Here is a 26,882-nt window from a genome sequence, read left to right on the forward strand (position 1 = left end):
TCTTGGCAACCAGTATTACAGGCCTGAGATTGCTGTCAGAGTAACTCTAGGCAACCAGTGCTACAGACATGCAGACATGAGATTGCAGGCAGACTAACTCCGGGCAACCAGTGCTACAGACCTGAGATTGTGGGGCAGACTAACTCTGGGCAACTAGTACTACAGGCCTGAGATTGCAGTCAGACTAACTCTAGGCAACCAGTGCTACAGACCTGAGATTGCAAGTAGACTAACTCTGGGCAACCAGTACTCCTGGTCTGAGATTGCGGGGCAGACTAACTCTTGGCAACCAGTACTACAGGCCTGAGATTGCTGTCAGACTAACTCTAGGCAACCAGTGCTACAGACATGCAGACATGAGATTGCGGGCAGACTAACTCCGGGCAACCAGTGCTACAGACCTGAGATTGTGGGGCAGACTAACTCTTGGCAACCAGTACTTCAGGCCTGAGATTGCGGGGCAGACTAACTCTTGGCAACCAGTACTCCAGGCCTGAGATTGCGGGGCAGACTAACTCTTGGCAACCAGTACTCCAGGCCTGAGATTGCGGGGCAGACTAACTCTTGGCAACCAGTACTCCAGGCCTGAGATTGATGGGGCAGACTAACTCTTGGCAACCAGTACTCCAGGCCTGAGATTGCGGGGCAGACTAACTCTTTGCAACCAGTACTCCAGGCCTGAGATTGCGGGGCAGACTAACTCTTGGCAACCAGTACTCCAGGCCTGAGATTGCGGGGCAGACTGTCTCTTGGCAACCAGTACTCCAGGCCTGAGATTGCGGGGCAGACTGTCTCTTGGCAACCAGTACTCCAGGCCTGAGATTGCGGGGCAGACTGTCTCTTGGCAACCAGTACTCCAGGCCTGAGATTGCGGGGCAGACTGTCTCTTGGCAACCAGTACTACAGGCCTGAGATTGCGGGGCAGACTAACTCTTGGCAACCAGTACTCCAGGCCTGAGATTGCGGGGCAGACTAACTCTTTGCAACCAGTACTACAGGCCTGAGATTGCGGGGCAGACTGTCTCTTGGCAACCAGTACTACAGGCCTGAGATTGCGGGGCAGACTAACTCTTGGCAACCAGTGCTACAGACCTGAGATTGCGGGGCAGACAAACTCTGGGCAACCAGTACTCCTGGCCTGACATTGCGGGGCAAACTGTCTCTTGGCAACCAGTACTACAGGCTTGAGATTGCGGGGCAGACTAACTCTTGGCAACCAGTACTCCAGGCCTGAGATAGCGGGGCAGACTAACTCTTGGCAACCAGTACTCCAGGCCTGAGATTGCGGGGCAGACTGTCTCTTGGCAACCAGTACTACAGGCCTGAGATTGCGGGGCAGACTAACTCTTGGCAACCAGTGCTACAGACCTGAGATTGCGGGGCAGACTAACTCTTGGCAACCAGTACTCCTGGCCTGAGATTGCGGGGCAGACTGTCTCTTGGCAACCAGTACTCCTGGCCTGAGATTGCGGGGCAGACTGTCTCTTGGCAACCAGTACTACAGGCCTGAGATTGCGGGGCAGACGAACTCTTGGCAACTAGTACTACAGGCCTGAGATTGCTGTCAGACTAACTCTAGGCAACCAGTGCTACAGACATGCAGACATGAGATTGCGGGCAGACTAACTCTGGGCAAACAGTACTACAGGGCTGAGACTGTGGGGCAGACTAACTCTTGGCAACCAGTACTTCAGGCCTGAGATTGCGGGGCAGACTGTCTCTTGGCAACCAGTACTACAGGCCTGAGATTGCGGGGCAGACTAACTCTTGGCAACCAGTACTCCTGGCCTGAGATTGCGGGGCAGACTAACTCTTGGCAACCAGTACTCCAGGCCTGAGATTGCGGGGCAGATTAACTCTTGGCAACCAGTACTACAGGCCTGAGATTGCGGGGCAGACTAACTCTTGGCAACCAGTACTAAAGGCCTGAGATTGCGGGGCAGACTAACTCTTGGCAACCAGTACTACAGGCCTGAGATTGCAGTCAGACTAACTCTAGGCAACCAGTGCTACAGACCTGAGCTTGCAGGCAGACTAACTCTGGGCAACCAGTACTCCTGGCCTGAGATTGCGGGGCAGACTAACTCTTGGCAACCAGTACTAAAGGCCTGAGATTGCGGGGCAGACTAACTCTTGGCAACCAGTACTACAGACATGCAGACATGAGATTGCGGGCAGACTAACTCTGGGCAAACAGTACTACAGGGCTGAGACTGTGGGGCAGACTGGCTCTTGGCAACCAGTACTACAGGCCTGAGATTGCGGGGCAGACTAACTCTTGGCAACCAGTATTACAGGCCTGAGATTGCTGTCAGAGTAACTCTAGGCAACCAGTGCTACAGACATGCAGACATGAGATTGCAGGCAGACTAACTCCGGGCAACCAGTGCTACAGACCTGAGATTGTGGGGCAGACTAACTCTGGGCAACTAGTACTACAGGCCTGAGATTGCAGTCAGACTAACTCTAGGCAACCAGTGCTACAGACCTGAGATTGCAAGTAGACTAACTCTGGGCAACCAGTACTCCTGGTCTGAGATTGCGGGGCAGACTAACTCTTGGCAACCAGTACTACAGGCCTGAGATTGCTGTCAGACTAACTCTAGGCAACCAGTGCTACAGACATGCAGACATGAGATTGCGGGCAGACTAACTCCGGGCAACCAGTGCTACAGACCTGAGATTGTGGGGCAGACTGGCTCTTGGCAACCAGTACCACATGCCTGAGATTGCTGTCAGGCTAACTCTAGGCAACCAGTGCTACAGACATGCAGACATGAGATTGCGGGCAGACTAACTCCGGGCAACCAGTACTCCTGGCCTGAGATTGCGGGGCAGACTAACTCTGGGCAACTGATACTACAGGCCTGCGATTGCAGTCAGACTAACTCTAGGCAACCAGTGCTACAGACCTGAGATTGTGGTGCAGACTAACTATAAGCAATCAGTACTACAGGCCCGAGATTGCGGGGCAGACTAACTCTGGGCAAACAGTACTACAGGGCTGAGACTGTGGGGCAGACTGGCTCTTGGCAACCAGTACCACATGCCTGAGATTGCTGTCAGACTAACTCTAGGCAACCAGTGCTACAGACATGCAGACATGAGATTGCGGGCAGACTAACTCCGGGCAACCAGTGCTACAGGCCTGAGATTGCGGGGCAGACTAACTCCGGGCAACCAGTGCTACAGACCTGAGATTGTGGGGCAGACTAACTCTGGGCAACTAGTACTACAGGCCTGAGATTGCAGTCAGACTAACTCTAGGCAACCAGTGCTACAGACATGCAGACATAAGATTGCAGGCAGACTAACTCTGGGCAACCAGTACTAAAGGCCTGAGATTGCAGTCAGACTAACTCTAGGCAACCAGTGCTACAGACCTGAGATTGTGGTGCAGACTAACTATAAGCAATCAGTACTACAGGCCCGAGATTGTGGGGCAGACTAACTCTGGGCAACTAGTACTACAGGCCTGAGATTGCAGTCAGACTAACTCTAGGCAACCAGTGCTACAGACCTGAGATTGTGGTGCAGACTAACTAAAAGCAATCAGTACTACAGGCCCGAGATTGTGGGGCAGACTAACTCTGGGCAACTAGTACTACAGGCCTGAGATTGCAGTCAGACTAACTCTAGGCAACCAGTGCTACAGACCTGAGATTGTGGTGCAGACTAACTAAAAGCAATCAGTACTACAGGCCCGAGATTGCGGGGCAGACTAACTCTAGGCAACCAGTGCTACAGACATGCAGACATAAGATTGCAGGCAGACTAACTCTGGGCAACCAGTACTCCTGGCCTGAGATTGCGGGGCAGACTAACTATTGGCAACCAGTACTAAAGGCCTGAGATTGCAGTCAGACTAACTCTAGGCAACCAGTGCTCAGACCTGAGATTGTGGTGCAGACTAACTATAAGCAATCAGTACTACAGGCCCGAGATTGCGGGGCAGACTGGCTCTTGGAAACCATTGCTAAAGGCCTGAGATTACGGGGCAGACTAACTCAGGGCAACTAGTACTACAGGCCCGAGCTTCTGGGGCAGACTGTCTCTTGGCAACCATTGCTACAGGCCTGAGATTGCGGGGCAGACTAATTCTGGGCAACCAGTACTACAGGCCTGAGATTGTGGGGCAGGCTAACTCTGGGAAAACCAGTATTACAGGCCTGAGATTGTGGGGCAGGCTAACTCTGGGAAAACCAGTACTACAGGCCTGAGATTGTGGGGCAGACTTGCTCTTGGCATCCTGTGCTCCTGTCCGAGTTAGCGAGGCACTAGCCTGGTCTGTCACTTAGCTGCTGTCATTTCGGCCATCTGAATTCCCTGCTGGTACAACAAATTAGGAAAATCTCCTAAAGCCAGTATTTCTGACCTTTAACAGCACATAATTTAAACAGTAAGTGTGAGAAGAAAGCATTTTAAAATGTGTTCTGTATGTATCTGCCTTAACGTCACCAGACTGACCATTAAAGTAACAAAGAGAGAAAGGCAATGTAAAAATGACTACAGATGATGAAGAATGTTGTCTCGGCCTTTTCAGAATATTAAAAGGTGAACATATAGCCAGTATTTTCTTTAGGAAAAGCAGCCACAAGCATGTCAGTGCAACATACGAAAACCCAGAACAAGAACTCGGTGTCCTCATTGACATGGAGCCAAACTATTACATGCAAGTATCAAGGTCAGGGCTTTAAGTTAGCCAGGTCCCTCCGGGCCTCATACCAGTTAGTAATAATTAAAAACGGACATTTAACCAAGTCCCTATATTTATGTCCTATACTTTACAGGCAAATAACACTTTATCGATTTTTGAACAATTAATGAAAAAAATGTTTAGGTAATCCATGTTAGCAATATAGCTCCTGTTTATATTTCACGTTTAACGTAATCTTGCATCAAAATAGTGGTTTAGGTGGCACACTATATGGATCACTGAAATTGAGTTTACTTGTTTAAGCCATGTCCTTAATTGCATAGGCCACGCCCCTATAAGACACCCTCCACTTTTTGCCTCCCATGTAAAGCCCTGATCCAGGTGACCTGTGCATGGACACAATACACGACTGCTTTGCTTTTGACCTTGGGATGTCTTTAACCCGCCTGTTTACAGCGCTGCAAAACTCAGGGGGTGATGATTCACCATCACTAGGCATGTCTGTGGGATGAAAGCAATCAAACACCTCCAATGACGTCAGAGCGGCTGGCTCCAGTCACGTGACTGGCCGGTTCCCATAGCGACGCTGGCGGCGTCGCGGCCTTGGCTTACCTCCGGCGGGACATGGCGGACACGGAGTCGGCGCTGGAGCCCAGCGACCCCGGGGCCCTGACCCCCGAGCAGCTCGAGAGGCTCCGGGACTTCAAGGTGAGGGGCTGGGAGGGGGCGGCGTGGCGGGAAACCCACCCGGTCTGCGCGAGAGCAGCGCGCGCTGGACAAGGCATCCTCCCCGCCGGCAACCAATAGCAACGCGTAGAGGAGTGACTGACGCGAAAAGCAGCCTGTGGGAGCGTGCAGGAGGCGGGATTTGAGTGGCAGTAACTACCACGGAAATGTAGTGAGACGCCAATTGGATTGGAGCACCTGGTTGAATAATTTATTTAGCGCATCTGTTATGGCCAGCATTTACTTGTCGATACAATCAACGGCTGAAAGGAACATTGTTATTTATAGTTAAGGTGATGCAGGGAGACGGGCGTCCTTTATGTTTCACTCATGGCGGCTGAAGCCTCTCCGTGACTGAGCCAGACCTTATTTATTTTATTTATTTATTTATAAAGTTTTATATAGCACTGGCTAGACCTGGAGGTATCACAGCGCTTTACATAAGAATCAGTGTGTTGCTAGTTACAAGATCAGCGAGTTACAGGTTACATAGTTACAGCTGCCGGGTGCTTCATTTTAATAGATATATTTGCAGGAGAAAGAAGATGACGTTCTTCGGGGTACTCTGAAATGCTGGGGTTGCCGAATAACAAGGTTCCCATTTTGATTCCCCCACATTTCTCTTTCACCAACCTACATTTTCTGCTTATTTTATTAACCTCGCTATAGTTGGTTCTCTTTATCCCCACACGTTGTCACTGTCTTCCTGCCTTTCTCTTCTTTCTTCCTTTTCTACTTTTACCTCTTTTGCTCTGGGTCAAAGTTTGAATCTGAAATATAGGACCTGTCTCCTGCAAATCTACCCCACTCCCCCAAAAAAGCGGTGCTGCTCACTTCACTTTCATGTGGTACCCAATAATAGGACCAGCAGAACTTTATTGTAAGGGTTCTACAACTCATAGGTGTTCTTAGGCCAGCTCAACCATAACTGACCTCTAAAACCTTCACAGCAGTTCCATCTGACATTAAACAGAACCCCAGCGTAGTGATGGACAAGTTAAAACTACACCCCTCCCCATTCTCTATAACATAAACATTCATAATCAATAAGGGAAAAACTTACACATCCAATTTGTTAGCACTTGGGAAGGGGAGATTAATTACATTGTAAAACCCTTAACATTAACATGAAGTAAATAAAGGGAAAATGAACCAGCAGTTCAATGAAAAGAAAACAGAATGTTATTGTGACTCAGTCGCGCGATTTGACCTGCAAATCACCGCTCATAATTGTGTAGCCTATTGGCAGCTTGCCTCACTCTGCCCATGTTGGTCCTCCTAGATACGTGTTCCCTCACTGCCCTATCACCTCCGCCTCTTTCGGCCCTGGGTTCCCAACTCTCAGTTGCGCTGCACTAATTCTCCATCAACGGCATTACTCCTTTACATCCATCCGTCACCTCCCTCTGCCAGTCTAGTACTCGCGTCCTCACAACCAGCACCCCTTTAGTACGACGATGCGCTCCTCATGTTCCACTTTGGACCAGTGTTGGCTCCTTAAGGCGGAGGAGCGTCGGCCCACTGCTCTTAGAACAGTGAAAAAATAAACCTATAATAAAAAGGTTATCGTTTTATTTTTGGTTGCTGCGGGCTGGGTTTGGGAGGGGTGGGGCTGGTGACTCAGGGTGGAAGCAGGAGTGGACTGTGTACACTAAGTGTGCATGACTGCTTACCAGTCATGCGCACTTTGCATATTCCCTACCAGGCTGTAATGGACAGCCTGGTGGGGAATATGCACAGGCTCCCTGTCCCGATCTGAGTGCCAATCCACAGCACTTAGACCAATAACAACTCTGCATTGCAGCATTGTGATTCGCTCAGGGGAACCTGTGTGCTGAGTGCTTCCTGCAGCTTCTACCAGACTGGAGTCAGGAAGAGCAGAGAAGTGGAGGAGAGAGGCACCCTCAGGAAAAGGTAAGTAAAAATGTTTTTTATATATTTTCAACCCTCCCCCATTCCCTACCAGCCGCCTCTGCTTTGGACCATCGTCTGATTCCATGTAGTGATCTCTTGATAGAACCTCTGTGCAGAGGCCCTTGAACCTGTACAGGCCCTGTCCGCCTGTCTCACTTTTAACCAATCAACTTCCTCAACCAGCCTCCAACACTCATTGTCTTTTTTTGGTCTCACTTCCTTTTTAGGTCTCGCTGGTACTGCATCCGAAGGATGCGTCCAGCTGGAGACTTCATGTTGCCCGTCTCGGGGGAAGGAGGGACAAGAGGGTGCCACGCGCTTCTCTTGTCCTGGATTTCACTGCGTGCACGCGCACCCACACTCACGCATGCGCACATCACAGCCACACGCATACACAGCCACACGCATACACAGCCACACGCATACACAGCCACACGCATACACAGCCACACGCATACACAGGCACAAGCAATCACAGGCACACCCCCCCCCCGTCGCCGCACCTACACACACACTAGCGCACCTACACGCACACACAGAGACCCCCCCACACACACACCAGCGCACCTACACACTCGCACGCACACATACATACACACACACCAGCACCGGACCCCACTCACCGGCTACGCAGGATTTCTCTTCTCTGGGGCAGCGGTAGCGGGGCTCTCCCGATCCCTGGGAGCCCCGCCCGACAGCGCCTCTGTTCTCCCGGTCCCCCATCTCGGGACCGGGACTCAAGGTCGGGACCGGGACTCAAGGTGGGGCGGCCCCGGGGCTCTCCCTAGCTCACGGGAGCCCCGGGCCGCGGAAGGACTTGGCCTCTTTGCTCCATCCCGGCGGGCAGCCAATCATAGCCCAGCAGCAGGCGGGACTTCCTTCTCTCTTCTGGCCCAGCCCACGTCTTCTCTCCCGTTGCCTGGCTTCCTGCCTCAGGGGTCCGCCAATGGCAGCGCGGCCCCGAGCAGGGAGGCGGGCACAGCGTTTCCTCGGGAATCCCGGGCCCGTCGGCGGTGATAATTTATTTGTGTTTAATTGACCTGCCTTTAACGTGATATACCTGGAACGCCGAGTCACAGCTTAAGAGCACTGTTCCAGTAGTAGGGGAGGATGCTGAAATACGCCCAGCAGTGGTCAAATCCTGAAATTGCTCCCCGGTATCCCTTGGGGTGTCTGTCCGGCCAGAAATTATTTTACTATTAAGATTAGCCCTCCTACCACTCACTGTGGCCTTTTTTGATTTTTTTCCCCCACTTCCTGGTAATGGTGATGGCTACGGCCGCTATTTGTGATGTATTGACCACCTGTGTACTACTGGCGGTTTGAGTAGTTTGACCGGCAGCAGCCCCAATTACTTGCAGATGATCCTCCATTGGAGCAACTGACCTCTGGACCGCGGCAGCTACGGCCTTGTCAAGCTTACCTCTACCCTCCTGCACGGCTTTTCCTCTCTGAACCGGCTCCTGGCAAAAGAAACTGCCAATGCTGTGTTTCCCCCTAAGGTGGGCTAATGCGGCCGCCATACGCCCTCTTCGGAGATCCAGGGCGGCCTGCAGCCAGCAAGGCGGTACGGGCAGACGTTCCCCCAGCCTCCTCCCTGCACATTCCCAGCTGCGCGGCTGACACAGAATCCGGAACATGTCGCGGCCACGAGACCGCTCCCTCCTCACAGGTAAGGAGCGGCAGGAGCGCAACAGGGGTGCGATGAAAAGACGTCTCTTCATCTTCATTTTTGGCAAGTCCATGGTTAGCGTAAGTCTCCTCCGTCCCGGGATTTAACTAATCAAGTGGCCGTGATGGGAGCTCCGGGTGCTAGCGGCTAACGTCCAGCCGCCATGTTCCCCCCGACAAGGGGTCCTTTTTGTTAAAAAACAGTCAAGAGCAGTGGTGCTCCGTTCTAGTTTTAGCATCGACTAAAGCGATGGGGCAAAACATTAGTCATTGTTAAAAAGCTGCTAGCTAAACCACTAATAGTGCAATTCTATTTGTAAATAAGTAGAACCCCTACATATGGTGATTAAAAGTTTCAAGGTCACACAAAGCACAGGACAATAAGTGAACAATGTGCAAAATGCCATATTCGGCCGCTGTCAAGTTGTGCTGCGGGGCAGGTAGTTGTGTGCCGGCCGGGGTTGACGAATTAGGATATTCATGGGTTAAAGGTAGTTTTTCAAAATAATACACTACAGTACACTGGCTGTGACTGACTGTGTGTGTGCCTGTCAGCCTGAGGCCTGCTCAGTGCCTGACTGACTGCGGCGGCGTCCACGCGTCAGCTGACTTTTATTAACACTTCATTTTAGTGCCCTTCCATTTCTGTGGCTTTGCAGCAGTTTGATCAGCTTCGAGTTTCTCCTTGCTAAAATGAGGAGAATTTGTGAGATTTATGTTTCCTTCCACTTTCTTGCTTGATTTTCCTCGGGACAAAGTGTCACTCATAGTCGTTGAAATGTCACTCATAATTACACTGAAATTATAAAAATGCCACTCGTACAAATCTGAAACCTTGGCAGCTATGGGGTTTCACTGCAGGCAGGCCTGGGGGCCAACTTGAATTACCAAGGCTCAAGCCTCACGCAGCCTTCAGCCAGCTGTAGGCCACAGACATCGCGGCCTGGAGGCCAACTTGAATTGCCACGACCCGCGGTGGCTACAGCCTGCCTTCTGCCATCTGACACCAGAGTCTCCCTGCAAATATACAACACGAAGCTCCAGAAATAGTTTAAGACCATACTTTCGAGCGCGGAACCAATCTACTGCTTCTGAAGGTGTACAGTGGACTCTTCAGCAGGCATTTGATGGCAAGATCATTTTTTCTTAAGTTGATATGGTGACGTGCATAGTAAGATGTGCAAACCTATTACTTTGCAAAGGAAAGGTTGCTGTTTTCCCAGAATAGAAATCCCAAATACGGTGACTGTTTCATAAATTAATGTAAAGCAAGATCTGTATTACATTTTATTACCTCTTCTGCTTTTACATTCACAATCCTGAAGCACTATGGCATTGAAAATCGTAACCTGCATTAGAGTTGTTTGCCAATATCACTTGAAAGGTAATTCTTGCTAAATGCATGCACAAGAAACTATTTAAAACAAACAGTGCACATTATATTTTATTCCCCAGCAACAGTCCACAGACCTGCAGGTACCGAAACTAACTTTCTGTCGAGTGCTGCTCTCTTTGATACTCTCTCTGTGATTGACGGTCATGCTGACAGCTCTTACCCCCCCAGCGAAGGGGCTAAGCTGTTAGCATTGTAAATGTTTAAAAACAAAAACATAAATAAAAGGCATTGCCATTTACAATGCCAATAGCTCTAACTTTAATAATGCGAGACCTATTGCATTGCAAATGCTTGTTGTATCCCTTTTACCATTTCTTTCAACCAACTAAACAACCAAGTTCGTATTTGCTTCCGTGGCCATTATCAAGAAGAACTGTGAGCCATCTGTGACACCATTCACACAAGTACGATACAACCACACCAAGTCTTCCACTACCCTGTCCGCTTCCAAATTACTCTTCGAAGCCTGCCCAGGCACCCCTTTAATGATATGGTTTCTCTTTCGTCCGTGGGCCATAAGACTGGGTGATGCACACTCATCCTGCTATGTTTCACACCATTCCATTCCAAGAAATGTCTCCTTTCTCTGGGACTCAGTTGAGGCTCATTATCATTAACAAGCGAGCCATTGTGCACCATCCCTCGGCAACCCTTTCCTCAAAACATTAATCTTGCTGGACGCAGTTATCTCCTTGACAAACTCTGCGTCCAACCACCTTCTTTGTAAATCGACCATAACCACTGCAAAGCGTGTCTACATTGGTAGGTTCCACATGGGTCTGATAAAGTCCAAAGACATGTATCCAGCGGACACCCAGATCAATCAAATGTTGAACTTTGTCTCCACTTACTTTCAACTTTTTCTCCCTCGCTATATACGCTTTACAAGTCTTCACCCATCGCAACATCTCTTCATATGTCTGTGGCCACCAAAAAGTTTCCTTCAGCTTTCTGAACGTGCCTCTCTTATATGTCCCTCGTGAGTTTACTGCATCCGTCTTTGGTGCAAAAGTTCAGGAGGTACGAATCTTTCACCCCTCATAATGATATAATCTCCACATATCACTACCTCTCCCTTTAGTTTGACAAACAGCCCGACTACCATGCTTACACACCATCCTCTCTCGCTTGCCTCCATCCTTGATCAGAGACCTGAGGGCTACAACTTATAGGTAGTATACCTTAGGCCAGCAAAACACACTGACCTCTGTAATTACTCCTAAAATAAGTTCACATGACATCAAATACCCAGGTGAAGTTCCACGTAAACTGAACAACAGCATCTACCACTGGCAAAATGAAACACTGCTTCTGCGCTTCTCTACCCGGATACCATCTCGGCGATGGACAGGGACAATGGTCTTTGTGGACTTAGCTTGTCTTAGCATCTTTGGGTGCCATGTTGAATTGTTGCACTGTTGGTCCTCTGTGAGGCCTGATGATTACACTTGGTTTATTGTGGCTCCTGAGTTGTTGCTTCTGTGAAGTGTTGCCCATAAAAAGACCATTACTTGGATGTGCTTCCCTCATGGCCTGCTGGGCTCTTTATTTTGCTTCGCGTCTACTATTTAAAGGTCCATTTCTTGTGGTTTCCCACGTTCCAGCTTTCTGAAGGAGGGGCTGGTGTTTGCTCTCGCATGGAGCGATTCTGGGATCTTTTCAGCTTGCATATTTTAGGAAGGTGCTGGAAATGTTTGCCTCACCCTCTACACGTGAAGGGTTAAATTCTTTTCAATTCAACTAGAGGTTTTTTTCTAGAATTTCTCATCTGAATTCCATTTAAAATTGGCAGCTCCATCTCCAGTCTAGATTTTATTGGCAACACATACATTCAAAAAGTCTAAAAACTGTGGTTAGCTGGAGTAATACACAGCTTGGGTGTTATTCACTGTTGTACAGAAAGTAGGACGGAAGCACTCAGGAAGAGGTGAGTGGTCAGGACATTTGCTATTTTTTTGATGCATGTCTCATTACTATCTACCTTTTAAATGTGCTCCTTGGACTTGTCTATATCCTCTTAATAACAAGGCCTGGGTGAAATATGCTGGTAGAATTAGTGTAATTTGGTGTTTCCATTGTTACTCGAAACACCATTTGCAGTAATAATGTACTGCAAAAGCATGGGAACGACATGAACAATGGAGTGATGGCAGATTTGTAGTTGATTGTTTGCAGTATATTTTAAGCGTAAAATGCAACTTCAGAGGACACAAGAATGCATTTTGTGCTAAAATAAAGTGGCATATGCCAGTTATACATTTTGCATAATTATTCGTAATTTCGAATAATTCAGCCGAATTTTCATACAGTTAAGCTGAAACAAATTACGCGCACATCTATTAATAATCCATCATAATTCGTTTTTTTATTGTTGGTTTTGGAGGTTAAATATCCCCAGAAATGACAACAGGATGTGGGAGCACACCGCTGACCTCTCAGGCAAGGTTCGCCCCTGGCATTCTGGTAAATTGTGTTTCGCCAAGGTTGGGGCAGATAGTGCTGATCTCTAGACACGTGTTTCTGGTTTATTAACCGTCATCAGTAGAGAATACAGTCTTTCATTTTGGGGTTTGCTGAGTAGGCTGCCAAACATTATATCAGATCCGGTACCACTCACTGGCGCACAGGTGCTTCATCCACGAGCTCGTCAGCTCAGTGACTCACAGGAGTCCTTTAAATAGACAACAGGATGTGGGAGCACATCGCTGACCTCTCAGGCAAGGTTCGCCCCTGGCATTCTGGTAAATGCAGTCTCTTGTAGCTCGCTCCAATATTTTCGAATGTTTCGCCAAGGTTGGCGCAGATAGTGTTGATCTATAGACACGTGTTTCTGGTTTATTAACCGTCATCAGTAGAGAATACAGTCTTTCATTTGGGGGTTTGCTGAGTAGGCTGCCAAACATTATATCAGGTCCGGTACCACTCACTGGCGTGCAGGTGCTTCATCCATGAGCTCGTCCGCTCAGTGACTCACAGGAGTACTTTAAATAGACAACAGGATGTGGGAGCACACCGCTGACCTCTCAGGCAAGGTTCGCCCCTGGCATTCTGGTAAATGAAGTCTTTTGTAGCTCGCTCCAATATTTTCGAGTGTTTCGCCAAGGTTGGCGCAGATAGTACGGATCTCTAGACATGTGTTTCTGGTTTATTAACCGTCATCAGTAGAGAATACAGTCTTTCATTTTGGGGTTTGCTGAGTAGGACGCCAAACATTAAATCAGGTCCCCAGAAATGAATTAGATGTAGTTTTGGATGGCTGAGTAATAATGTTGCCAATATATATAGCACATGGTACAAACTAAATTGCCTGTGCTAGAATAGTAGGTGTCTACAAGCAGCCACGGCCCATGCAGGTAAGAGCGGTGTGGCCTGGTTGGGGGTCGGGGGTCGGGGGGATTTCGCCAGACGATGACAAGGTACAATTAAATAAATAATTAATCGACCCTGGAAACCCCCCTCACAGGGCCCTACCACCCCTCTGCTCTTACCTGCATGGGCCGCGGCTGGTCTACAAGTGTATTTTACCACATCTGAAAGATGCACATATGAGTCGGGCGCCAGGATTCAAACCTGTGCGCCTGCAACTTATATGCAGAACACTGCAGAAGGTTATCTAGTGTACCATTTGCTTGCAAGGGTGTTTTGTTGTGAACTCGCTGTATGCGTAAAGTTATTACACATCAGGGCCCCTCCTCCACACACTACTTCATTCATACTCCGGTGTGGAGTCTCCCTTTTTACTGAGCTGCTGAAACTAGAGCAGAAGCGTCACCAGCGCAAGCGGAGGCCATTAATCTTCCCCCCTCCTGCCGCTTATCAAAATGACTTGCATAAATATGTAATTTCAGTCCCTGCAGATTCACCCACTTACATTTATCTTCACCTGAGGCAGACAGCTGAGGTGTAAGCGGGGGATTTCAGGCCAGGCCTGAGGGACTGCGTAGTAATTAGCACACTTCCTGCACAGAAGACCCAGTGATGCGCTGGCGGCGCGTTCCCGCCCCTTCGCTTCCCAGGGATATTTTTTTTCCTTAACGTTGGGCCTAGTCTGGAGAGGGAGGCTATTTCTGAAAAGGTTGGGAGCCCGGGGAAGTGGTTCATGGCAACGGCATACTGCTTCGATTACTTACCGGTAATTGCATTACTCTGAGTCCTTCTCCCGCTTACTTTCCTAACGACATGAGGCCTCCATGCCTCTCCCGACCTTTTACCAAGCATAAAAGCTCCTCCCCCCTTTTATACTTCCTGTTTCGTCAACAAGCCCCGAATAAACAGTTGGCTTGGACATACAGGGCCAGGAGGGAGGTAGGAATCTAAGCGAAAGAAGGACTTGGAGTAATGCAATTACCGGTCAGCATTACCACCTCATCCCTCTCGCTTAGATATCTAACAACGTGGATGTATACAAGCCAAGAAAAGCGAGGGTAATTGAGCACATAGAAGAAATATTTTTGAACAGCTGTCCAGTCCACCCACTTCAACCCTGGTATTTGAAGGACCTGGGATATTAATGCAAAGACCACCACTTTGGCAGACGTTGCGAGGGCGGCTCTCATCCACATCATTGCGGCAATTCTTGCCCTGCCAACCTAGGGAACAGGTGCAATTGTAGTGATCATTCCAGTTGATAAAGTGAGCACCATAGGCACAAGTGTTGTTTGCACTTGCATTAACCAGGGAGCAGTGTTGTCTTCAGAACCCCTGTGGGCAGCCCCACATGAACTGCACAGAGCCATCAATCACAAAGTTTGTACAGAACCCTCTGTCGCGTCAGGGTATTTGGTGGCAGGGGTCTTGAAACTGGCATTGGTCACCAATAGGCCTTGGGCGGCACCACACAGGACGCTGATCTGTTTGAGTACCTGTTACACTTGCCCACAATTTTTCAAGGCCGTTTACCATCCCAGCATTGCAGACCTGTAGGTTGCCTCACCCGAAAAGCGCGCCGAAGCTCCCTGCAGACCTACCGAAAGCGCCCCTGGAGCAGTGTCGCATTCTCCCCTCCAGGTCATCCAAGAGAACGCCGGCGACCCAGAGAAGCACCGCACTCCCTGCAACCCGGAAGTGCTCCAAAGCACCAACGACGCACACACCTCTGGTGGTTAAAGACCAGGAAGAATGGTTACACCATTGCCTACTGGAGTGCCACAATCCTGGCAATTGCCTGTGAGAGATGTTCACCGCTGGGCCAGAGGGGGTAATGACTAAAAGGGAGAATGGGGACTGCTGCTAGAAGCCGTGGCACTGCTTACTTTGTGCCAGTGTTTGCAGGGAGTGGGTGGGCACCTACACTTATATTTTGGGACTTGTAAGTATTTTTCATCATGAGACTTTGACACAGAAAAAGGGAGAAAGGGGGAAGAGACTGAAAAACAGAGAAAGCAAGAATGAAAAAGGACCTGCATGAGAGAGGTAAATAGAAATTGTAGGGTAGTGGAAGAAAGAAGTTTGAGGTGCAATAAAGACGAGGCAGCCTGGGCATTGGCAACCCAGGCACACGGCAGCTGAAGCAGTGGTCTCCTAAAAAAAAAACTTTACATCCTGCTCTTATGGTTTTTCTTCTTACAAATTAACCCAAATGAAGCACTGCTGCCGCCTCTGACAGGCAGGAGATCTAGACATATGATCAGTGACGGCTGCCACAGAATAGTACATATGGGGCGGTAAAAAAAAAGTCACTTACCTAGCGGCAGGCCGCCTCCTCCGTCCTCCTCTATTACTCCCCGAAGCAGGAAGCACACAGGCTTACCATGACAGCAGAATAATGATTGGTCTGAGCGCCATGGTTCGGCGCTCAGACTGGGAGTGGGAGCATGTGCATATTCCCAGGCTGTGCAATACAGCCAGGTGGAGAACATGCTAAGTGTACATGACTGTTTGGCAGGCCCAAGACCCCGGCCAAACCCTCATGCGCACTTAAGTGCCCCAACCACTCCGCTCCCTCCTAGCTGTGACGACAGCCCTGCCCTGACCCGTAAAACTGCCTGAGTACCGAATAAGAAAACATTGTGTTATTATTTTATTTTTCCCTTTTCCTGCAGTGGGGCAGCGCTCCTCCGCCTTAGCTGAGAAACCGCCGCTGTATGTGATGTACTCTATCCCAGCCCTCTCAACCTCTCTGACATGTTAGCAATGCACATGCTCTCCTTATTCCAATATTGGAGTCAGTTTTAAACTCACATGGCTTTTCCACCCCATGACACCTCGATTAGACATTTGCTGCTGTAACCCCCTGCTTGCCTTTCGAGTTGACCTTTTTGGGATTCCCATCGACTCTGCACAAGTTCAGTTACTAGAGCCATTTCAAGAGCATCTCGTCCCTAGGTCTTTCTTCCTTCTTCCTGACTTGAGGATCACCTCTCGGATAGCTCAGTGGTTAAAGCACCCACTGCTGCTCCCAGGTTTGACTCAAACTTTCCTTCCGTCAAGGCTGAAGACCTAAAAATTCTGCAAATACTGAATAAATGATCTATGTTACATTCTTGTACATTGGTACAAATTATTGATCTGGGCTTTTCCTTAACACTGGTCTATGTGGGGCTGATTATAAATCCAATTACTGAACTATCCAGGATTACTAACTTCTTGCACCCACATGTGGGTCCTTCCTGAGCCCAACTAACAGCATATTATGAAGTTATATGTCAATAAAATAAATCATTGTGCATGTAAGGGGTTCTTCATCTGTCAACTGACTCTTTTGTTCCCCCATTTGTAACATCAGTGAACATTTATTCAGGGGTGCAGGTAGACACGCCATGGCCTTCCTTGAGGTTCTCTTATCAATTCACCGACTAGTATCGCCATGTCTTCTCCCAATATATCATCAATAAATGTGTACTTGGAGACTGCAAATAGTCGATCCTGGGCCTTCCTGGAGGTGTCCTTTTCTGTTTACCCCTATACCTGTGATGATGGGGTTGGATATTGCACATTGACAATCCAGTGCAGCCCTAGAAGCAATATTTTTGGTTCCCCCTCTCATCCTGTCAGTGTAAAAGTACTTGGATCTTGGCCTTTGTAAAGGGTCCTTGTTTGTTCACCCACTAACATCGCCAATGATCAAAGACTTTGGTATTGTTAAAATTTGGGGCCCGGTATTTTTGCAGGTGACTGTTCACCCACAAATACTGCCAACGAAAAAGTACTCGTGAATGGGCTAGTACCGGAGTAGCTGGGTATTGTGAATAGGTTAGCCCCGTAGTAGCTGGGTATTGTGAATAGGTTAGCACCGGAGTAGCTGGGTATTGTGAATAGGTTAGCACCGGAGTAGCTGGGTATTGTGAATAGGTTAGCACCGGAGTAGCTGGGTATTGTGAATAGGTTAGCACCGGAGTAGCTGGGTATTGTGAATAGGTTAGCACCGGAGTAGCTGGGTATTGTGAATAGGTTAGCACCGGAGTAGCTGGGTATTGTGAATAGGTTAGCACCGGAGTAGCTGGGTATTATGAATAGGTTTGCACAGGAGTAGCTGGGTATTGTGAATAGGTTAGCACCGGAGTAGCTGGGTATTGTGAATAGGTTAGCACCGGAGTAGCTGGGTATTATGAATAGGTTTGCACAGGAGTAACTGGGTATTGTGAATAGGTTAGCACCGTAGTAGCTGGGTATTGTGAATAGGTTAGCTCCGGAGTAGCTGGGTATTATGAATAGGTTAGCACAGGAGTAGCTGGGTATTGTGAATAGGTTAACACCAGAAGTAACTGGGTATTCTAAATAGATTAGCACCGGAAGTAACTTGGTATTGTGAATGGGTTAGCACCATAAGTAACAGGTTATTGTGAATAGGTTCGCACCGGAAGTAACAGGTTATTGTGAATAGGTGTGCACCGAAAGTAACTGGGTATTGTGAATAGGTTAGCACCGGAGTAGCTGGGTATTGTGAATAGGTTAGCACCGGAAGTAACTGGGTATTGTGAATAGGTTAGCACCGGAGTAGCTGGGTATTGTGAATAGGTTAGCACCGTAAGTAACTGGGTATTGTGAATGGGTTAGCACCGGAAGTAACAGGTTATTGTGAATAGGTGTGCACTTGAAGTAACTGGGTATTGTGAATAGGTTAGCACCGGAGTAACTGGGTATTGTGAATGGGTTAGCACCGGAAGTAACAGGTTATTGTGAATAGGTGTGCACTGGAAGTAACTGGGTACTGTGAATAGGTTAGCACCGTAAGTAACCGGGTATTGTGAATGGGTTAGCACTGGAAGTAACCGGTTATTGTGAATAGGTGTTCACTGGAAGTAACTGGGTATTGTGAATAGGTTAAAACCATAAGTAACAGGGTATTGTGAATAGGTGTGCACCGTAAGTAACTGGGTATTGTGAATAGGTGTGCACCGGAAGTAACTGGGTATTGTGTATAGGTTAGCACTGTAAGTAGCTGGGTGTTGTGAATGGGTTAGCACCGGAAGTAACAGGTTATTGTGAATAGGTGTGCACCGGAAGTAACTGGGTATTGTGAATAGGTTAACACCGTAAGTAACAGGGTATTGTGAATAGGTGTGCACCAGAAGTAACAGGGTATTGTGAATAGGTGTGCACCAGAAGTAACTGGGTATTGTGTATAGGTGTGCACCAGAAGTAACTGGGTATTGTGAATGGGTTAGCACCAGAAGTAACTGGGTATTGTGAATGGGTTAGCACCGGAAGTAACAATTTATTGTGAATAGGTGTGCACCGGAAGTAACTGGGTATTGTGAATAGGTTAACACCGGAAGTAACTGGGCATTGTGAATAGGTTAGCACCGGAAGTAACTGGGTATTGTGAATAGGTTAGCACAGGAAGTAACTGGGTATTGTGAATAGGTTAGCACCGGAAGTAACTGGGTATTGTGAATAGGTCATCACTGGAAGTAACTGGGTATTGTGTATAGGTGTGCACCAGAAGTAACTGGGTATTGTGAATGGGTTAGCATCGGAAGTAACAAGTTATTGTGAATAGGTGTGCACCGTAAGTAACTGGGTATTGTGAATAGGTTAACACCGGAAGTAACTGGACATTGTGAATAGGTAAGCACTGGAAGTAACTGGGTATTGTGAATAGGTTAGATCCGGAAGTAACTGGGTATTGTGAATAGGTCATCACTGGAAGTAACTGGGTATTGTGAATAGGTTAGCACCGGAGTAACTGGGTATTGTGAATGGGTTAGCACCGGAAGTAACTGGGTATTGTGAATAGGTTAGCACCGGAACTAACTGGGTATTGTGAACGGGTTAGCACCGGAAGTAACTGGGTATTGTGAATGGGTTAGCACTGGAAGTAACTGGGTATTGTGAATAGGTTAGCACCGGAAGTAACTGGCTATTGTGAATAGGTTAGCACCGGAGTAGCTGGGTATTGTGAATAGGTTAGCACCGTAAGTAACTGGGTATTGTGAATGGGTTAGCACCGGAAGTAACAGGTTATTGTGAATAGGTGTGCACTTGAAGTAACTGGGTATTGTGAATAGGTTAGCACCGGAGTAACTGGGTATTGTGAATGGGTTAGCACCGGAAGTAACAGGTTATTGTGAATAGGTGTGCACTGGAAGTAACTGGGTACTGTGAATAGGTTAGCACCGTAACGGGGTATTGTGAAGGGGTTAGCACTGGAAGTAACCGGTTATTGTGAATAGGTGTGCACTGGAAGTAACTGGGTATTGTGAATAGGTTAAAACCATAAGTAACATGGTATTGTGAATAGGTGTGCACCGTAAGTAACTGGGTATTGTGAATAGGTGTGCACCGGAAGTAACTGGGTATTGTGAATAGGTTAACACCGTAAGTAACAGGGTATTGTGAATAGGTGTGCACCAGAAGTAACAGGGTATTGTGAATAGGTGTGCACCAGAAGTAACTGGGTATTGTGTATAGGTGTGCACCAGAAGTAACTGGGTATTGTGAATGGGTTAGCACCAGAAGTAACTGGGTATTGTGAATGGGTTAGCACCGGAAGTAACAATTTATTGTGAATAGGTGTGCACCGGAAGTAACTGGGTATTGTGAATAGGTTAACACCGGAAGTAACTGGGCATTGTGAATAGGTTAGCACCGGAAGTAACTGGGTATTGTCAATAGGTTAGCACAGGAAGTAACTGGGTATTGTGAATAGGTTAGCACCGGAAGTAACTGGGTATTGTGAATAGGTCATCACTGGAAGTAACTGGGTATTGTGTATAGGTGTGCACCAGAAGTAACTGGGTATTGTGAATGGGTTAGCACCGGAAGTAACAAGTTATTGTGAATAGGTGTGCACCGTAAGTAACTGGGTATTGTGAATAGGTTAACACCGGAAGTAACTGGACATTGTGAATAGGTAAGCACCGGAAGTAACTGGGTATTGTGAATAGGTTAGATCCGGAAGTAACTGGGTATTGTGAATAGGTCATCACTGGAAGTAACTGGGTATTGTGAATAGGTTAGCACCGGAGTAACTGGGTATTGTGAATGGGTTAGCACCGGAAGTAACTGGGTATTGTGAATAGGTTAGCACCGGAACTAACTGGGTATTGTGAACGGGTTAGCACGGAAGTAACTGGGTATTGTGAATGGGTTAGCACTGGAAGTAACTGGGTATTGTGAATAGGTTAGCACCGGAAGTAACTGGGTATTGTGAATAGGTTAGCACCGGAGTAGCTGGGTATTGTGAATAGGTTAGCACCGTAAGTAACTGGGTATTGTGAATGGGTTAGCACCGGAAGTAACAGGTTATTGTGAATAGGTGTGCACTTGAAGTAACTGGGTATTGTGAATAGGTTAGCACCGGAGTAACTGGGTATTGTGAATGGGTTAGCACCGGAAGTAACAGGTTATTGTGAATAGGTGTGCACTGGAAGTAACTGGGTACTGTGAATAGGTTAGCACCGTAACGGGGTATTGTGAATGGGTTAGCACTGGAAGTAACCGGTTATTGTGAATAGGTGTGCACTGGAAGTAACTGGGTATTGTGAATAGGTTAAAACCATAAGTAACATGGTATTGTGAATAGGTGTGCACCGTAAGTAACTGGGTATTGTGAATAGGTGTGCACCGGAAGTAACTGGGTATTGTGTATAGGTTAGCACCGTGTCACCTTTCGGTCACAAGAAGGGAAGGAGCCAAGACTAGAGGGCGACTGTTTATCTAGTTTATTGCGGTTTACAGATAACAAAACAAAGTCTTTCAGTCAGACACGGGGTCGGTGGTAGGTTTGTGATCCTCGGGGCACTTCCTGGGTCGGGGTCCGGGACACTCCAGCACATGGAAGAAAAGAAAAGAACGTGGCTTTTAGTGGGCTGTTCCGTTTACTAGAAACTCTTGTAATAGGGAGGGTGTGAGGGATAAAGCAAAGACCACCACCACATTCAGTGAGCTATACACGGCTTTGCTAAACGAGGTGCCCCAGTGTTTGCACGGTCCCCTATCCGGTCCCTCCCTTCTTAAAGTTTAACAACGAACCCAAACGAGCACGCACCTGGGAGAGCCACGCGTCCTCCTTTGCGTGGCTGGGCGAAACGCGGTGTCGTTGGCCTCCTGGCTTTACAGCTGCCGCCGTCCGCTCCTCTTCTGTTCTCGGTCCGGCACCTTCTCTGCTCCTGGTGTCGTCCACTTCCAAGGAATCCGTCCCCACGGTGCTTTCCGTCCTCCCGGTCGCGTGGTTCTCCTGGCGTCTAACTTCCTCCTCCCACGACGAAGACACAGCGTCTTCCGGGTCTCTCCTCATATGGCGAGACGCCACTCCTGATAGGTCCGAAAAGTCAGGTGGTTCCGATGCGAAGCCTCCGTCACGTACACAAAGGCCATCCTTAAAGGGCCCGTAGTAATCCGCCTGTTGAGGAGACGGACATTCAGTTAGCCCTGTCGGGGCTGAGCACGGGACCCCCTGACACACCGTAAGTAGCTGGGTGTTGTGAATGGGTTAGCACCGCAAGTAACAGGTTATTGTGAATAGGTGTGCACCAGAAGTAACAGGGTATTGTGAATAGGTGTGCACCAGAAGTAACTGGGTATTGTGTATAGGTGTGCACCAGAAGTAACTGGGTATTGTGAATGGGTTAGCACCGGAAGTAACAATTTATTGTGAATAGGTGTGCACCGGAAGTAAATGGGTATTGTGAATAGGTTAACACCGGAAGTAACTGGGCATTGTGAATAGGTTAGCACCGGAAGTAACTGGGTATTGTGAATAGGTTAGCACAGGAAGTAACTGGGTATTGTGAATAGGTTAGCACCGGAAGTAACTGGGTATTGTGAATAGGTCATCACTGGAAGTAACTGGGTATTATGTATAGGTGTGCACCAGAAGTAACTGGGTATTGTGAATGGGTTAGCACCGGAAGTAACAAGTTATTGTGAATAGGTGTGCACCGGAAGTAACTGGGTATTGTGAATAGGTTAACACCGGAAGTAACTGGGCATTGTGAATAGGTAAGCACCGGAAGTAACTGGGTATTGTGAATAGGTTAGATCCGGAAGTAACTGGGTATTGTGAATAGGTCATCACTGGAAGTAACTGGGTATTGTGAATAGGTTAGCACCGGAGTAACTGGGTATTGTGAATGGGTTAGCACCGGAAGTAACTGGGTATTGTGAATAGGTTAGCACCGGAAGTAACTGGGTATTGTGAACGGGTTAGCACCGGAAGTAACTGGGTATTGTGAATGGGTTAGCACTGGAAGTAACTGGGTATTGTGAATAGGTTAGCACCGGAAGTAACTGGGTATTGTGAATAGGTCATCACTGGAAGTAACTGGGTATTGTGTATAGGTGTGCACCAGAAGTAACTGGGTATTGTGAATGGGTTAGCACCGGAAGTAACAAGTTATTGTGAATAGGTGTGCACTGGAAGTAACTGGGTATTGTGAATAGGTTAAAACCATAAGTAACATGGTATTGTGAATAGGTGTGCACCGTAAGTAACTGGGTATTGTGAATAGGTGTGCACCGGAAGTAACTGGGTATTGTGTATAGGTTAGCACCGTAAGTAGCTGGGTGTTGTGAATGGGTTTGCACCGCAAGTAACAGGTTATTGTGAATAGGTGTGCACCAGAAGTAACAGGGTATTGTGAATAGGTGTGCACCAGAAGTAACTGGGTATTGTGAATAGGTTAGATCCGGAAGTAACTGGGTATTGTGAATAGGTCATCACTGGAAGTAACTGGGTATTGTGAATAGGTTAGCACCGGAGTAACTGGGTATTGTGAATGGGTTAGCACCGGAAGTAACTGGGTATTGTGAATAGGTTAGCACCGGAAGTAACTGGGTATTGTGAACGGGTTAGCACCGGAAGTAACTGGGTATTGTGAATGGGTTAGCACTGGAAGTAACTGGGTATTGTGAATAGGTTAGCACCGGAAGTAACTGGGTATTGTGAATAGGTTAGCACCGGAAGTAACTGGGTATTGTGAATGGGTTAGCACCAGAAGTGAATGGGTTAGCACTGGAAGTAACTGGGTATTGTGAATAGGTTAGCCCCGGAAGTAACTGGGTATTGTGAATAGGTTAGCCCCGGAAGTAACTGGGTATTGTGAATAGGTTAGTACCGGAAGTAACTGGGTATTGTGAATAGGTTAGCACCGGAAGTACTTGGCTATTGTGAATAGATAAGCCCTGGCCTTCGTAGAGGTGACTTTATGTGTTCTCGCACTATCTCCTTTGAATAACTAAACAGGTATTGCAAAAAGAGAAGCCCTGGTCTTTCCAGAGGTATTCCCAAGTATTCCCCCTCAATATATCGTCAATGACCAGAGGTATTCTGACATTATGAATAGATTAGCCCCGGCCTTTCATGGAGGCACCATTGTCTCTTCGCCTCAAACACTATTGATGAGCAAGTAATAAGCCATTGCCTTACCCTACTTGAGGTGCACCCCAAAATGGTAAAACTCTTTGCCCACGACTACTGCTGACTGCTCTTCCTTTTTTGGTTGTAGATCAAGACCCGCATCGCCAATGAAAGATATCTGCGGTCGCACAAAGAACTGCCACTGCTGCTGGCTGGATTTCTGCGGTAAGGAGGGTCTTCAGATTATACTGGTCGTGGTTTGCTGGCTCTTGCATGATTGAGCAGGAGGTCTGAACCACCACTAAAATATAAAGATATTCAGATTTGTTGAGCTGTCAGTTGACCTAAGGTGGCTAAAGTTTTGAGCAACTTTCCCTCTTTTTTCCCTGAGAAAATACCCATTTGTCAGCTTGAGCTGAAAACGTGTGTTTTTGGGCCTCGCCTACCGACAGTTTATCGCTGTACGTTGTTGAAACACCTACTGTGGACCATACCTATAACCTACAGTGGTTGACTTATCATTGGTTGACTTTCTTGTCACTCTTATTTGATTGTTTCTTATTGGACGACTTTCCTTCCTCTCCTGTCTTAGTTCCTACCCTGGAGCATTGTTTCTTTACCATTCTTAAGATTGGATAATTTGTATCTTTCCACTGCTCACATTCAGGTCACGACTTTTTTTTTTCTTTTGCATTCAGCACTCCGTGCGAGTGCATTGTTTTCTTGCTCTTTACGCCCATGTGCGGCTTCCCCAATCACATGCCCACCCTGTGCGCTATGGGTTGCTCACCACCCCGCACAACTCATCTGTAAAAGCATAGCAACATGTATATTTTTGCCAGCGTTTGATTAAAGAGCAGACTTTATTGACTTGGCTTTGTTCTGTCTCCTGCATTTCACATATCGTGTGAAACCCCAGGCCGTGGCATATATAGGAAATATTTATGGCGCTGGGGGAGGGGGGGGTGCTGCTGCACTCAGTTTGCCGCCATTTGGCTGAAAAGAAGATGCTTATTCCCCTGGCTGCTGCTGAGACCGAATGGCTGCAGCGTTTGGCATTTGTTTCAGCTCTGAGTGCTATCAGAGTTGGACTGGCTTTCTGGCAGCTTGGCAAATTGGCATTTCTAGGTGGGCCAGCTTCAATGGGGCAGTGTGTGGCCCATTTTCGGCCCTGTGGACTGTGACCGAATGGAATAAAAAAATGTAAAAAACAGCCCAATCAGTGGGCCTGTCAAGCTGGCCCGTCTGGCTATACCAGACTGCCTGAAACGTCAGCCACACGCTGAGGGCTGTGGAAAGTAAATAAGGCCTTGGCAAGTGTTTTCCTTTCAGGTTTGACACTTCTTTACTCTTCATAACCGCTTAACCGCTGCAGCAATTCCGCGGCGGTTGAGCAGAGTGGACGGGACCGCGTTGGCCAACGCACGTGCGCAGCACTACGAAGCTAGTGCACGTGACGGCCGTTGGCCGACAGAAGCACGCAAGGGGTTAAATTCCGCATGAAAACTATTTTAAAAATAAATATGCCGTTTATTAACATTTCACATTTTTAATGCTTTGTACAGGTTTAGGATACTTTGACATTTGCATTTGCTTTTCATCCAGTATTTTTATTTTTTATTTTTTATATTTCACTTAAATTTTACTTTTTTTTCCTCAGCAGTGCTTTGTAAACAAGCATTGGCAAAGCCAATAGCCCACCACTTGCTTTATAGTGGCGCGATTTATTGGCTTTGCCAATGCTTGTTTAAGGTCTTACCACATTCCTGTCGCTTGCTAATCGGGGGGTGCATTTAGACCCGCCAAGAACTACTGATAAAGCTGTAAATTGAATTTCCGCCAGGTGCCACAATGGCGCTTGTCAGGAGCTGTGCAAATCTCCCTCGCTTGCACTTGGCATGTTTTACAAATTTCTGTAGGACTTGCAAAGAGGCAAACAAATATTTTTGGGGAGAAACTCCCCATATATTTAGACAAATATTTAAATCCAACACTACAACGCACTCCCTGCCGACGCAGATGTTATTTGCAGTGGTGTGTTCCCAGACCAGCAATCAACACTGGGTGTAAATTACCCTGTGAGGTATTAATTAACTTTTTTTTATGTAGCAATTTTACATCTGCTTATGGATTGTGTTTCGACTTCTTGTACTGTATGTTTATCCCTTATACAGTGTGTTTGCTCCTGCCTATAAAATGCTTTTATCTGCTTATTCAGTGTTTGCCATTGCTTATGCAGTGTGCAAACATCTGCTTATAAAGTGCACATTGGTCTGCTTTTTACAGTCAATGACCTATACAATATTTTTACTTCTGTTGATATGCTGTGTATTTACGTCTATATCTGCAGTTTTTATCTGAATATATAGTCTGCTTAGTGTCTGTTACTGCTTACATCCTGTTTGTATCCGAAAGTACAGTGGCTTATACAGTTGTTGTCAGATTATGCAGTTTTTGGCCATGAAAGTGTTTGTTTCTGCTTCTTATTTGTTTATACAGTGTGGTTGCTTCTGCTTATACAGTTGTCTGCTTCTGCAGTGTGTTAACATCTGCTTATACAGCGTGTGCTTTAATGTACAGTTGTCTGCATATAGATGTTACAGTTGTCTACATATGCAGTTTTAACATCTGCGTATACAATGTCTGATTCTACAGCTGTCTACTTATGCAGTGTGTTTTTCCTATTTTTATGTAGGCGCCTGCCTATGCAGTGTGTTAGCGTGTGCTTATGCAGTTTAAGTTTTGGTGCGATTACATGGTTGTTTAGTTACACTGTT

At 47.4% G+C, this 26,882-nt stretch overlaps 1 protein-coding gene across 1 annotated transcript in view; it reads left to right on the forward strand.

Moving 5' to 3' along the window:
* The first annotated feature begins 5,179 nt into the window (after positions 1 to 5,179).
* Positions 5,180 to 26,882, forward strand: part of RIIAD1 (regulatory subunit of type II PKA R-subunit domain containing 1) — a 37,484-nt gene continuing 15,781 nt past the window's right edge. Inside the window, exons 1-2 of the mRNA XM_078668258.1 lie at positions 5,180 to 5,365; positions 24,254 to 24,330. Of these exons, the coding sequence (XP_078524384.1) occupies positions 5,282 to 5,365; positions 24,254 to 24,330 (161 nt within the window). The 5' untranslated portion in view covers positions 5,180 to 5,281. The remainder of the gene's footprint in view (positions 5,366 to 24,253; positions 24,331 to 26,882) is intronic.

This window comes from Lissotriton helveticus, chromosome 12 (genome assembly GCF_964261635.1).
Source record: "Lissotriton helveticus chromosome 12, aLisHel1.1, whole genome shotgun sequence".
NCBI classification, from domain to species: domain Eukaryota; kingdom Metazoa; phylum Chordata; class Amphibia; order Caudata; family Salamandridae; genus Lissotriton; species Lissotriton helveticus.